Here is a 15123-nt window from a genome sequence, read left to right as displayed (position 1 = left end):
GCTCAGGTCATGATCCCAGAGTCCTGGGATGGAGCCCCACATTGGGCTCTCTGCTTAGCAGGGAGCCTGCTTCTTCCTCTCTCTCTCAGCCTGCCTCTTTGCCTACTTGTGATTTCTGTCAAATAAATAAAATCTTTAAAAAAATATATAAATTGGTATAACTTTTCTAGAAAGCAATTTAAGGATCATATCTAGGAACTTGTTAAAAATAGAATCAGTATGTAAAATCATCAATTTACATTGTTTACATTTGTTGTTTTTAACAACAAAGAAGAGTGGTTACGCTCTAGTCAAGGATACGAACTTCATTAAACTGCAGTGGTTAAATATGAAGAATACCATGCAGCCAATTAAAAATAAGCATTTAAAAGGATAGTTAATGACACAGGAAAACATACTGAATGAAGAGAAATAACCAAAATACACATGCACACACATTTTTTAAAGGATGTGTTTGTACTGAGTAGAAGATTTTAAAAATAAAAACATTGATACCAAAACTATCTCTAGGTGAGAATTATAGACGATTTTCAGTATCATTTTAGATATTTTTCAGATTCTAAGAATGAGATAAAGTGTATGTGTTAAGTAAACTAAAATTTAATTTTAAAAGATAAAATGAAGTAGTCAAAATAATAGAAATGTAGTTTAGAAAACATTTCCCGTTTTTTCCTAAGCATGATACCGCCAATTTTAACATATGTTTATGCCCCTGACTTTTATGTTGCTTAAGGTACTTTTCTATCTTAGCAACAGCAGAAATGATACCTACTTTATCAAAATAGATAATTTACTGCACATTTTAAGCCTTTTAAGTCTATACTAGTCATTTAAAATTACAGCAAAATTCCCGAAAGTATCTAATACATAAAGATCACCATCCCAGTGAGGCAATTAACAAAAATGAGAACTCAAAGGTAAGACAAAAAAATGTCTAAGGCGACAACAGGGAGAAAGCCTCAGCTACACGGGAAACCAGCTCCCTCTAAGTACACAATAAAAATGAGCTGTAAAGTAAAAGCCAAGATCTGAAACAGACTAAGTCACAGAATAAGGATAAAAATAAGCCCACATAATTTTGAATAGTAAATGAGTACAGATGACTAAGAACAAAGAACAAAAACTAATTTTAGCTTCACCCTAAAAAACATGAAGTAATAGATTTGAAAGCCCTTTGGAAAAAAATCTAAAATATAAACGGACATATTAAAAGCAGTAACAGTAAACTTGATCTCATAGGATTTTTAGATCTGGTAATCCCAATTACTCAGGACACAATCTAGAGCGTCTGAATAAGTGGACAGAAAAACGAAAGAGACAAAGTCTCTGTCCAATCAAATCAGTGGATACTGCTAAATCATTTTATAATAACACCCAGTGTCTCCCACGTGCCAGGCACTTCTATGCTCATTATCTTGATTCCGTAAAAACAACTCTGCAAAGTATACAGTGTTTGACGGATGAGAAGTCAAAGAGAAGCTGAGACTTGCCTAAGGTCACAGGCAGGCAAGGGCAGAGCGGAGGTGCGGATCCACGTCTACCTGCTTGCAGAGCTCCTGCCCGCCCTCCCTGTGCAGTCTCATCTCTCTGTTCCCCAAATGAGACCATCTGAACGTCCTGTAGGCCGTCAGTCACTGCCTAGACACTTTTATTTTAGGCATAATATGAGCTGTTGTCTTTCAGTTTCGCAGGGCACAGCAGCTTGGAAGGGAATGACAACATCAGCAAGGAAGAGCTAACAACAAAGAGAAAAGACCAAAAAAGTCACTGATCTAAATCAATAGAAGCCATCAGGTCCTGCTGCCCCCGTCATCTTAAAAAAAAAATAAAAAAAAAAAAGTGTTGTCATTTAGTTTAAGATAAACCAGAAATTGATAACCTCGGCCAAATTAGTTAACATCTCTAGGCATCAGTTCTATCACGTGTAAAACAGCAAAACAACAGTATAAATCATATAGAATTGTTGCAAAACCAAATCAGATACTGTAGATAAAGTGCTTAATACTGTGCCTGACATAATGCCCAATAAATGTTAGCTATTATTGCATTTCACAATCAGTTGAAATTATAAGCTGCATATTATTCAATGGTAGAAAAATATAAAAATTCACATACAAAAATATAAAAATTTACATACAAAAATATAAAAATTCACATACAAAATTTTCCATTTAAAATAGTTAAAATGGGGTGCCTGGCTGGCTCAGTAGGTAGAGCCTGTGACTCTTAATGTCAGAGTTGTGAGCTCAAGCCCTGTGTCAGGCATGGAGCTTACTTAAAACAAAAAGAGAAACAAAGAAAAAAAAAATAAATAGTGTAAGTGTTTTGCTCTTGAAAGACTTTAAAGGGCCATATGTACCCCAGTGTTCATAGCAGCAATGGCTACAATCGCCAAACTGTGGAAGGAGCCGAGATGCCCTTCAACAGACGAATGGATAAGGAAGATTTGGTCCATATACACAAGGGAATATTACACAGCCATCAGAAAGGATGAATACCCAACTTTTGTATCAACATGGACGGGACTGGAGGAGATTATGCTGAGTGAAATAAATCAAGCAAAAAGAGTCAATTATCGTATGTTTTCACTTGTAGAGCATAAGGAATAACACAAAAGACATTGGGAGAAGGAAAGGAAAAGTGAATTGGGGGACATTAAAGAGGGAGATGAAGCATGAGAGACCGTGGACTCTGAGAAAAACTGAGGGTTTTGGGGGGGTGTTAGGTGAGTCTGGTAGCGGGAATTGTGGAGGGCACGTATTGAATGGAGCACTGGGTATAGTGCATAAACAATGAATTTTGGAACACTGAAAAAATAAAATTAAATTTAAAAAAAAGACTTTAAAAATAAATGTTCTAGAAAATTAACTTCTATAATATCCTTTCCCTTCTAAGTGCGGTAGGCAAGGTTAATTATATTCTTAGGAGGCAAATGTGTATGGCCCCTCAAGAAATCATCTCATACATTCTAGGGCGCCTGGGTGGCTCAGTCCATTAAGTGGGGGCTTTCGGCTCCGATCATGATCCTGGGGTCTTGGATCGAGCCCTGCATTGGACTCCCGGCTCAGAGGGGAGCCTGCTTCTCCTTCTCCCACTCCCATTCCCCCTGCTTGTGCTCTCCCCCACTCTCGCTCTGTCAAAATAAATAAATAAAATCTTAAAAAGAAAAAAAAAGAAATCACATCATACATTCTAGGTAATCTTTTTAAAGTTTGGGTACCAATTGTGTTATTTGCTCAGAATTAATTGCTGTAACTATCTCTTAGCCATCTACAGGCTTTGTTCATCCTACCCATATCAGCAGGTTCATTTTAAGTACTAGAAACACATTCATGAAGTGTCTACTATGTGCCAAGTGTTGTACAAGATTTGGGATACAACAATATAGACCATCAATTCCCTGCCTTCAGGAAGCTTAAAACAAGATTAAAAAAAAAAAAAATCCTAGGCATAATAAAGGTACTCTTACCAACATTTTGTATTATCAGTAAATTGTTATGACAAATCTATGCTCTAGGCAGTATCTTCTGTTTTACAGATGGAGAGCAGAGACACAGAAGATAGAAAATAAAGAAGAAAACAGTTCACCACCACCATATAGTCAAGGCTTAGGGAGGAAATATATTGTACTTTGAAAACAGAAGGGAGTAAGCAAATAATTTTGCCTGAAGCTGGGAGACTATGAAACACTTGTGATTTTACTTAAAAACCCAAGTAAAAATTCTGTGAAGTATACCTATGGGAAATAAAAATAGGAGAGTATTTGTCCAAATATTCACATTAGTAAGGAGATTGCAAGTGGCTTTCATTTTCTGTTTGCTTTTTTTTAAATCAAATCAACTTGAACTACTTTAACAATTTAAATTATAAGTAGAAAAAAAAAGTGAGCATTAAAATTAGGTATTAATATTCAGCTAACAAACTGTCAGAAATTTAAAAAGTCAACAGTACATTCAAAGTGGGATGAAATTAGCTCCTGCTCTTTGCTAATAAGTGTACATATCTAGGCAGCTTTTCTGGAAGGCTTTTTGGCCATCAAAAACCTTAAAGCTTATGCTCTTTGATCATGACATCCGTGAATCCTAAGAACACAGATGCAGAAAACAATTTTTTTTCTTACTGGGATATTCAACTAATGTATTAAAATGTTAAAATATTGGGGGGGGGGACCCAGATGTCTAACTGAAATAGAATAATGATTAAATAAAGTGACACGTTCTCAGGAAGAAAATGTTAAAAAAAATTAAAAATAGAGGAAAAAACATTTCAAAGATTTGAGAGCGAGAGGACACGAGCAGGGGGAGGGGCAGAGGGAGAGACTCCTCAAGCAGGCTCCCCATAGAGCGCAGACCCGGACCCAGGGCTTGATCTCAGGACTGTGAGATATGATCTGAACTGAAAAAATTGGATACTCCACCAACTGAGCCACCCACATGTCACGCCCTGAAATATTTTTAATATCATGAGAAAATCCTTAGCGTATGCTAATTTGGGATAGAAAGGGGGGATACAAGGCTCTATAAACAGTAACATTCTAATTGTACAAGATCTATCTTTTGATGCACACACTCCCATGAAGGAGGCAGCGGTAGGCATCACACGCATTAATTTATGTGTGGCCCCCAGAACAATGACTGGCACAATTAAATGTTATCTACTGTTACAAATCTTAAAAGTACAAGAGTAAACTAAGTGAGGCCTGAGCTGAGGCCTCCACTATGGGATGTGGGCCAGGCAAAAGGTAAAGCGGAATAGGAGAAAATGTTCCAAGCGAACAGGACAACCTTGGGATTTTCTACTTTTCCCCTATCCACCCTCAGGGATTTGATAATTACCTTAAAGGCGGAACACTTTTTATTTTCAGACATGTGCTTGTGGGCTAGGTCACGGAGCATTAAGAATTCCTATGAGTGTTGGGACATAGAACCATGTAAACTATCCTTTATGGGGGATTATCTTCGATTGCAAGCCAAGTGAAATAATCCTTTGCCAATGTATAGAAAAATCAAAGAGGGAAACCCATCAAAATGTTGTTAGTTATCTTGGGGTTACAGGGATTTTAAAAATTGTTCACATTTCTCTTCGTTTTCTAAGTTCTCCACAGTTAAGTACATTACATTACTACAATCAGAGATAAGTGCTGGAAAAACCACTTAAAACCACTACTCATAAAAAAACCTTTGAGGTTTCCATCCTCCCCACCACCCCAAAAAATGCTCTCTTTGGTGGAACTACATTGCTGTTTAACATGTGCCATACCAGACCAAAACTGCCTTTGGGCTTATCTTTTAAGGTCCTAAGCAACCTGCTGGAAAGACAAGGTCCTTGCCTTCAAACAATTTGGCCAGACAGGATTTCATGTTGTCCTGTCACTGGAGTACTTTATAGAGAAAAGGTTAACAGACCTCTCTTATCTTCCAGACCCATCATGCTAATTATCATGCGTCTCTTAATTTTTTTTTTTAAAGATTTTATTTGTTTATTTGACAGACAGAGATCACAAGTAGACAGAGAGGCAGGCAGAGAGAGAGAGAGGGAAGCAGGCTCCCCACTGAGCAGAGAGCCCGATGCGGGGCTCGATCCCAGGACCCTGGCCTGGAATCATGACCTGAGCCAAAGGCAGAGGCTTTAACCCACTGAGCCACCCAGATGCCCCCGTCTCTTAATTTTCAAACCATGTGTGTCAACATGCGTACACACAAGGACACGCTTTTCAAGGAATAGAGTAAAAACTGAATCACAGGGCAGCAGACCTGCCCAAGGGGTTAGAGCATGGTTTTTAAAGTCAGACAGCATAGGTTCAAACTTCCTTCTGCAACTTTCTAGATGTGGAACTTAAAGTTACTTCAACTCTTGTGCCTGGGCTTCCTCATCTAGAAACCAGGGTAATAAAAGCAGTGCATAAGCATGGTGCCTGGGAGCTCTGTGTCCAGCACAGAATAGCTATCACTGTGTCAGCTACAAAAACTGAAGCAAAGACAGGGAACTGATAACCTCCACATTACAGATTTGAAAATCATCTTTACGCCATTAAGTATCAAAATTACTATGTGCCAGACAGGGTGTACTTTTCACATGCTATCTCATTGAAATAGCTCAAGTATCCTATAAAGTTTTCTTTTTCGAGCTCCTAGAGACATATTCTGGGATGAAAGTGTACAAAACCATATTCTCAATTCACTTCTCTTAACTGCCACTAGTGAAACAGCAGCAATAATTGTAACATGTTTTTTGGTGAATCTTAAAATCCAAGCTTTGTGAAGTCATGAGATTTTCTAGGTTGTAGGCCCATCGGGACTGCTAGTGCTTAAAAACACAAATATCTGTTTTTGTTTTCTCAGCATTTGGCAGATTTGAGATCAGACCCCAGAATCTCGGTATTTTTAACTTGGTTTTACTTCAGTTTGGATTTGGAAACCTGATTTAATCCATGTTGGTGATGCCCTGACCTTCTCACTTAATATGTCTCCTTCCAATAAAAACTATATCCTGAAACCATCTTTGCCACTTCAATCCCTCACTACTCCTATCACCTACTTAATGTTCCAGACACAGTGGCCCACCCACTCTCTGCTTTTCTTGACTCACAGCATTATTCACTTGGAAATGACTCCTCTCCAGCTCTACTGGCTTGCATCTTACCTTTCAGACCTGGCATGCAGCCTTCCCTACTATAGTCCCCACATTTCTTATTCTTTGCTTGTCCCACTTAGTATATTTCAACTAGCGTTATGTTCTATCTGTTCATAATCCCTCTTCTTTTAGAGGTCAGGAGCCTTATGCAGCACCTAGATCAATACTAAATTAATTATCTGCTGAGGGAATAAAAGTGTACCAGTGTCAAGTGAGCAGCAACAGAAGATTACTTTACAATCCCCCATTCTAACTAAAAAGATAAAAAAGGTTTCCTACTTATCTTATATTCGTTTCTTTAAAACTGCTATCAAATCAGCATGAGAAAATTCTTCCAAATTTATCTACAGAAACAACGAAAAGCCCAAAAAGAGTATAAAAGGATATAAAAGGGCACAGAAATGGTACTAAGAGTTATGAAATGATGGCAACACTTTTATATCTGTTACAGTAATTAAAATTAAAGTAAAAAATCATCCAGTCTGCTAGAATGAAAACAAGGTAATCCCGTTGTAGAATGAGGAAAATAATTTAAAAACAGAATTTCCATGAAGCACCTAAGGTCCAATTTGGCAAATGTGATCCATGAAAATAGCTCTAGGGAAACCAGTGACAGAAAATAGGATGTTTTTATTAGTCTTGTAATTAAAACAAGTATGTAGTAAAAGGAAGTGACTAATAAAAACTCCCATCAGCAAACAAACATTCCAAGTTTCTGTTTCCTATTCTCCAATATTTTTCTTTATAATAAAACTAGCTTCATTAGACGTTCATGATCAAATGCTGTTTAAAAAATACTGGCCTTTCTGTTGTGTTGTTAAAAAGTTCATTTTACTTCGATTGTAACGTTTGAGTGCTTCAGGTGATGACCAAATAGAGGCTTGAGGTAGAATTTAAACATACTTTGAAAGTAAAACCCATCCTTAAACTAAAAATACTCAACCATCGTGAATTATAGATACAGGGTTACTAGATCATTCTGATATTTAAGGGTACCTTCAAATAGACAGGTTTGGGTAACTTAAAATAAGAATGCCAAATCGGAAGAAAACACGTGAATGGAGGTAAGATGGTAAAGTAATTTTACAAACATTTGGTGAAGCTATGTTTATATAAGCGAAACACTGGATGACATCAATTAAAGAAACTGCTGCTAAAATTCATTTACATATGATTAAATAAATGGGAGTCATACCTTCTACAACCTAAACAGATTAAATACACACACACCCACAGACACACACACCCAGATTAATTATATACATATATGTAGTACGCTCTATTGCTGACTTCTTGTGGTTCCTGGAAAAGCCCCCAAAGTGTTTGAGACACAGCCACTGCTCTCCGTTTATGATACGCTCTAGAAAAACTAAACAAGGAAACGAGTAAAGAATTGATGAACTTTACCAAATTTCTAAATATGCCAGCTCCAAGCGTCTCTGTAACTATTCGAAGATGGTTTAAAAAAAAAAAAAATCTAAATCAATAAGCGCCTCACCGGCCTGGGGATACTCCAACACAGTCTTGCAACCAATAGGAAAACTTTCCCTAAATCTGGATTCGTATTTCATCTCTTTATCACCAAACACAGAGCACAGACCAGTATTGTTAACGGTTACCCAAATGGCAAGCCTCCCAGTCGGAGTGATCAGCACTTGGAAGCGAAGTCTGTTTCCGAAGGGCTTTAAGGGGTGAAGGGGCAGACAGTTTGGGGAAGGAGAGCGGGGGTCGCTTCTCCAAGTTCGATCCCGAGCACGTCCGCGCGGGTGGTTGGCCATGGCAAGCAGGAGCCCAGCTACCACGAACGCGAGGTGGAACCGGGAGAGCGCGCGAGGCTGCGGGGTGAGGGGCGCGGGAGGGACCGGCCGCCGGAGCGCTTTCCGCGGGGGTCGGAATGAAGGGCTCATGGCTGGGGCCGGATCCCAGGTGCGGGAGGACGCCTCACCCCGCGATCGCGCGGCGTCCGGAGCCGCAGGAGCAGCGCTGTGGGTCCGTTTCCGTGCGGAGCGCCCGGGCTCGCCTCCATCTTCGGCGGCCGTGCCCCGGGGCGGGCGGGAGTGGACCGCTGCCCTAGGCCGCGGGGCCCGGGTCGCCGGCCTCCCCTAGCCCGAGAACCCGGCGAGGACGGCTCGGCCCGCGGCCACGGCGAGCCGGGCTCTCCGCTCGGCCCCACCCGAGCCCCGGGAGCCGCGGGCGCTCGCCACCCCCCCACCCCGCTCCTTCGACCTCCGGGGGAGGGGGGGGCCCCCGACCCGCCCGGGGCCTGGAGCTCGCCCTGCGCCGCCGCTCCGGTCCGCCGGCCTCTCCGCCCGGCGCTCGGGCGCGGCCTCCCGGTCCCGCCACCCTCCCCCTCCTCCCGCGGCTCCCTCAGGGCGCCGCCCCCCCCCCCTCTCCGCGGCCGCGGCCAGCCTCCCTCCCAGCCCCCGCCGCCCGAGGGACCAACCTGGGGGCCGCTACCCGGCATGGCCGACCCCGCGAGGAAGCGGCGAGCGGCCGCGGCGACAGCGGCCAGCCCGGCCCTGCCCGCGCGGCGCCGCGCCGCGCCCGCCCGCGCGCCCTCCCTCCCTGCGGGCCGCGGCTCCGGCGCCCCCTCCCCCGGCTTGCACAACTCGCGCCCCGGCCGCGCGCGCACACGGGATTGTTGCTCAACCTACTTGCGGTCTCCTCTGAGCGGCCATCACGACATGCCCTGGGAGCCGGGGCGGCCCCGGGGCCCTGCAGCGGGCGGCCGCCTCTCGCCTCCGCCCTGGGCCGCCGCGGCCGCCGCTAGGGCGCGGGGCGAGCGGGAGGCTCCCCCATGCCTGCCCGCCCGCCCGCCGCGGCTTCGGCTCGCCCGCCGCCCGCGCCGCTACTCCGCGGGCGACAGCGAACCCGGCTCTCCCGCCGGCCGCCTCGCTCCTCAGCCGCCCGCCCGCCCGCAGCCGCAGCCGCAGCCGCTGCGCCGCTTCCTCCTCCCCTTCCCTCTTTCCCTTCTCCTCCTTCGCCTCCTCTGGAGCCGAGGTTGGCAAACCAGCACCTGCTGCTGGAGATCACCGAGAACTGAAACAGGAAACCCCGAGCCAAGGGGAAAACCCGGGAGGCGTGGAGAGGGGTGAGGGGAGCCGCTGGAACCTGTCGGGCTCCGCCGCGGCTCCCGCGCCTCCTCCCCTCGCACCCCTTCCCCGGCCCGGCCCGGCCCGGCCCGGTGGCGGGTGGGGGGGGGTCCCCGGCCTCCGGTCCCGGCTCCCCCAGCCCCGTTCAGGGGGGCGCCTCTTAGCTCTGCAACACCTCGTCCTCCCAGCAAGAACGGCGGACCATCCCCCCGCCCCCCAGTCTAGGGAACCGAGAAGGTGCCTACTTAGGGCGAGTTTCCCGCGCCCGTTTGCTCGTTATCCACATTCTGTAGTGAGGAAAAAACCACACCCGCATTAGCAAGACCAACAAGGCAACTTACACGAATGGAGCTCTTGGGATTTCACCCAGGAAAAGGATGACTTCTTTCGGCAAAAAAACTGGCCTTATTGGAAATGGCAACATGTCAAAATCGAGGTTAAGCCCAGGATAAATCCAGATCTCTTTCTAGAGATTGGGAGGAGACAGCCCTCTGCACTGAGTTGCAAGTGTGAAAAGCACGGAGAGAGGAGAGCCCCTTTTTTCTTCCTTCTGTCAATTGTCCAACACCTGGTACCATTTAGGTCAACATCTCAGTAATGCTCAAATAATCGTATTCACCTGCCTGTGGACTTCTCACCAGGTGTCTCGTCTCGCTCCTAGCCTTGGGCAGGCTGCATCTGCTCGTGGAGTGAAAGGGAAGGGAATTTAGGTGGCTTGTGCCCCTAGCATGTGCCACAGACTAGGTAGCCTGTTTCAAATGCATTATCTCATTTGTGTGTCACCACAGCCATGTGAGTTAGGTGTTATAATCCCCTTTATCCCTCAGCAAATTGAGGTTAGAAAAATTTGCTGAAATGACACAGTTTGAATATGAAGAATAGAGGTCTGTGTGCATCCAATGTACATACTTGTCTCACTGCACCAGAGTTCATGCCTTCGATGGCACTTTTCACTAATAAAATTATTTCTTGCCTCTGAATTGTTTTCAATAGCACATATATGGGTCAAGCCTGGATCTGTTGAATTTGCATAGGTTACTTAATGGTAGTGAGATCCATAATACTTACTGCGGCTAAAGCTTTATCATTTCCAGCTGTCTAAAAAAATTAAAAAGAAACAGAAGAAGAAGTCTGCCTTTATGGCTCAGTTGAGCTGCACAGATGTCTCCACTTCTTTGGCCAGCATTTGCAGCGCTTTTGCTATTGATGAGGGGTTCCCGGTTGTGAGCGTCCTGCTGCTGGTGCCTATGGGCATTCTCATGCTTCAAGACGAAGGGATGCATTCGCTGAGCCTGCTTCCCACTTCAGCAGGCCAGTCTTGGGCCCTGTTAAGTGAACTAGCAGCCCGGTAGGTTTCCTTGGGGGCCATGAGAGCTCTCTGGTCTACTCTTCCGGTATCACCTTTAAGACCTTTAGTATGTCTGGCAACCTGCTCTCTGCAGCTAGGTCAGTTTCGATTGGCAGGAAGGGAGGGATGCTCTGGGAAATCATCCCTTGTTCACTGAGCCAAACCCTCAGAAAGTCTCTTGAGCAGTAGTAGGGAGTGGCAGGAACCTAAAAAGAGTTTGGCTGGGTGACAATAAGTGACAGCATCTGTGGCGTGATTTTAGTGATGCCAGGAGTTCCCCTAGTCCACACTAGATCACCCACACAGCCTACCTTAGTTCCCTCATTGACTCAACCGAATCCCATTCGGTATTGATTAAGTGTGGTTACAGAGCAAGCCACTAGATTAGATACTTTGGAGCTAGGAGACATGAATAATTATTGTAATTGCCAACATTTTGTGAATGCTTACCATTCTAAGCACTTGGCATGTGCTCTTTCATCTAATGCCCACAGAACCCCTGTGAAGAATTGAATAACTATCACTATTTCCATTTCACAGATGAGAAAATGCAGACCAAGATTACAGCCAGTAAGTAACAGTACAAGGATGAGAACACCGTCTCGCTCTAGCATCAGGACCCATTATGTGAACACGGTCCCATAACTGCCCTTAGTTACCTTACTGTGTAGTTGGGGAGAGAAAAACATACAAAAGTTCAAAGAAAACTAAGAAGACAAGAGAACTGAGGAGAGTTAAATATGTGCCATGGGTATTAAAGGCAATGAAGTTTCAGAGGACAGAAGAGTTGCCTTAAGTTGAAGTGGTGGGGAAGACGGCACAGATGACCGTGGCTTCAAAAGAACAAAAAAATGAAGCTGGATAATGAAGAGGAGTAGTATTTTGACAGAGAAGATGGGGAAGGTCATATCAATGGAACAGCATAAATAAAGACGGAGTGCCAGGAAAATGTGGAAAATAGGGGGATGAGGGACAAGTAGGACCAAATCACAGAGAGACTTGCAAATGGGGAGAGACAGACAGAGACACAAAGACTGAGAGAGAACGGGAGAGTGAGCTCAGCGTGGCAGGTAAACAGTGGGGAATTGTGAAGGGTTTTGAATACAGGGTGACATGGAGAACATCCTACTTTAGGAAAATAAGTATTGTGATGGTTACTGGATGGTTTTGCAAGGGGAAGGACTGGAACAGGGAAACGAGTCTGACATCCAATATGGCAGAACAGGCGTGAACTACTGAAGTAAATCGCGAGGGAGGAAAGGAGGGGACAGTTTAGTGAGACATAATGACCTGAAAAGCACCGAGTGATTGCATACACTTGACGAAGATGGACTTAAGAAAGGGGAAAAGTCCAAAATAACTTTGCAAGTGTGAATATGAAACCTATAGTAATGCTGACTGGAAAAAAAGGGGAAGTTTAGGGCTAGAGGAACTACTTTTTTGAACAAATGTTTAGAATAGTTTGGTTTTAGGCATGTTTTTGTGGTAACAGTGGGATATTCATGTGGAAATGTTTGATAGTATTATCTAGAAAAGACAAAGAGTTGGGTAAATGAGACTTTTATGGTTTTTTTTTTTAAAAGATTTTATTTATTTATTTGACAGACAGATCACAAGTAGGCAGAGAGGCAGGCAGAGAGAGGAAGGGAAGCAGGCTCCCTGCTGAGCAGAGAGCCCAACTCGGGGCTCGATCCCAGGACCCTGGGATCATGACCTGGGCTGAAGGCAGAGGCTTAACCCACTGAGCCACCCAGGTGCCCCAAGACTTTTATGTTATTGAGAGGGTATGAAAACTTTAAATGCTCACTATTATAATAACCAAGTGTGGTTACGTAAACCAGAATTGAAAGAAAATCTCACAAAATAAAATGCTTCTACAACTCTGAGAAAAACCAGCACTAGGGAAATCATCTTTTCTTGACTCCAAGTTATATTTACTTAAAAGGAAAAGAGAATAAATAGGAAAGAAATTCCAAGGAGTTCAGAGAACGCAAGACTGATGAGAGAAAACTTTGAGACCATTTTCATCTGCTCCCACTTTGCATTTTGCAGGTGGTGAAACTGAGGAACAAAGGCTGAATGTCTGACAAGAAAACTTCAAAATAGGCATTGGGCAAATATTTAGTATTTTAGTTATAAAATCAAGGCTGGACCTTGAAGTGTGACTCTGAAATGCACATAATTAAAGAATTTGAGTGGTTGTGGCTTCATAGTAAGCAAAGCCCTGGGACAGCCTCACTAGTTCAAAGCAAATGCTTTGCAAAGAACAGATTAGGGGCTGGGGGCAGGGGAGGGGGGGTGTGAGGGGATAGGGGGTGAGGGGAGAGAATGATTGCCAGAGCGGCACTTCTTTTTAATCTATAGCTCCCAGGTAGACTGCTCCACACCTACATTCACATTGGAACCTCAAAAAGACCAGAGTTTCGGACGGCCATCGCATCCCACCTGGCTGCCTCAGCCGGCACCTTCCAATGGCCGCCCACCTTCTCGAAGACCTCCGGACACCTCAAAAGTGATGACACATAAGTCACCCTCAGATTCAAAAGTGGCACACCCCATGGCAACGGCTTCTCTTCTACCCAGAGCTCTCATAGCGCCGTCCTTGTGTGTTTCCTCATTGAAAATGTGTGTACCCAGAGGACACACTTGAGGACGAGAGAGAACTATTTCCCCTGCCTCCGCCATTTCTCCCAAAACACTTACCTTAGTTGAGACAAAGTCAAGTGCCCCTTCTGTGGGCTTCATCGCGTGCTCTTTGGCCAGCACTGGATTTTCTTCAGTCACTGAGCTTCATACCTGGAGCCCGATGACTACTGTAATTTTTCATTCAGTGTCTTTTATGTCTTCCAGAGGAGTCTTGGTTAATTCCAACCATCTAGGAAATGTCAAGTTTTCTGAAGAGCAGGACCCTACACAACCATTTCCTAAGCCCATGACCTGCGTGAGACAGACACAGAGGGATACAACACATTCTTGCCCATGTCCTTCAGCCACGGCTTAGAGCTGCTTTTTAACGCTGAGTTCACAGGGAAAGGAAACCAGGGGACACGAGATATGTGCTCTTGGCCAATCCCAGGACTGCTTCCTTTTGATGAGTTACCACAAGATTCCATATTAGCAGCATGACTCTCTTTCCCCCTAGCATTTGTCGGAGGCCACCAGAGAGCAGAACGGCGAGGTTTTCAATCTGCTGTGTCATACGGTCATGCGCTTGGTTTTCTACCTGAGACAGACAGCGTGGCTGCCCTCATTTACTACATTGGGTCAACACAGGAATTTTGAGAACGATGAACACTTAGTGTTGAATTTTAAAAAATGTTCCTAAGGTGTTGCTTGGCTATTTTGACAAGGGCCATATGTTTCCCAGCAGCTCACCTCACTCAGAAGTGTAAAAGTTTTTTTTTTGTTTTAACATGGAATTTCAAGTGCACCAAAAACATCCTCATCACCTCTGCAAGCATCAAGCATCTGTTGTTTTAAAAGGGAATCAGTATACAGAATTATAAATGCACATCACTGAGCTAGCTGGAGAGGGAATTATGGAATTTTCAGGTTAGAGGGCATCCTATGTGAAAAGGTACTATCAGGAGAATATTAATTGCAGCATTATTTGCAAAGGCAAAAGAAAAAAAAAAAGAAGGAATAAGCCTAAATATCTCCTAATAGGAAACTACAGAAATTGCAATATCTGCATACATTAGAATGTCATTCACCTATTAAAGAGAGTGAAGTGGCTTTATGTTTATGGGGTTGTTTTGAAAGAAGTCAGGTAGACACCAGTGAATCTAGTATGCTACCAGCTGTGTGAAAGACGAAGAAGATCTCTGCCTGGGTTTAACTGTGCCTGTATTATCTCTGGAAGGACACACAACATACTGGTAATGCTCAATGTCCTGGGCAGGTGGACTGGACGATCATCAGAAAGGAAGAGTGCAAAATAGGGTCCCTTTTTGTTCCATAGCCATTTACAGCTTTTGAATTGCATTTATTTATTTATTTTTTAAAGATTTTCTTTGTAAGCAAGCTCGACACCAGATGTGGGGCTTGAAC

General features: G+C 44.1%; 1 protein-coding gene across 4 annotated transcripts in view; it reads right to left on the bottom strand.

Annotated features, from left to right (window-relative positions):
• ZC3H12C (zinc finger CCCH-type containing 12C) overlaps window positions 1–14074 on the bottom strand; it is an 80042-nt gene extending 65968 nt beyond the window's left edge. Inside the window, exon 1 of one of the 4 annotated variants that reach the window (XM_013062417.2) lies at window positions 13777–14074. In XM_013062417.2, coding sequence (XP_012917871.1) covers window positions 13777–13818 — 42 coding nt within the window. In that variant the 5' untranslated portion in view covers window positions 13819–14074. The other 3 variants (XM_045077541.1, XM_045077542.1, XM_004764388.3) reach the window with 3 other exon arrangements.
• Between the last annotated feature and the right edge of the window lie 1049 nt (window positions 14075–15123).

The sequence above is a fragment of the Mustela putorius genome, unplaced genomic scaffold (genome assembly GCF_011764305.1).
Source record: "Mustela putorius furo isolate JIRA1106 unplaced genomic scaffold, ASM1176430v1.1 tig00000198_pilon_pilon_pilon, whole genome shotgun sequence".
Lineage (NCBI taxonomy): Eukaryota > Metazoa > Chordata > Mammalia > Carnivora > Mustelidae > Mustela > Mustela putorius.
The sequence above is the reverse complement of the archived record's forward strand: the minus strand, read 5'-3'. Positions and strand labels throughout refer to the sequence as shown.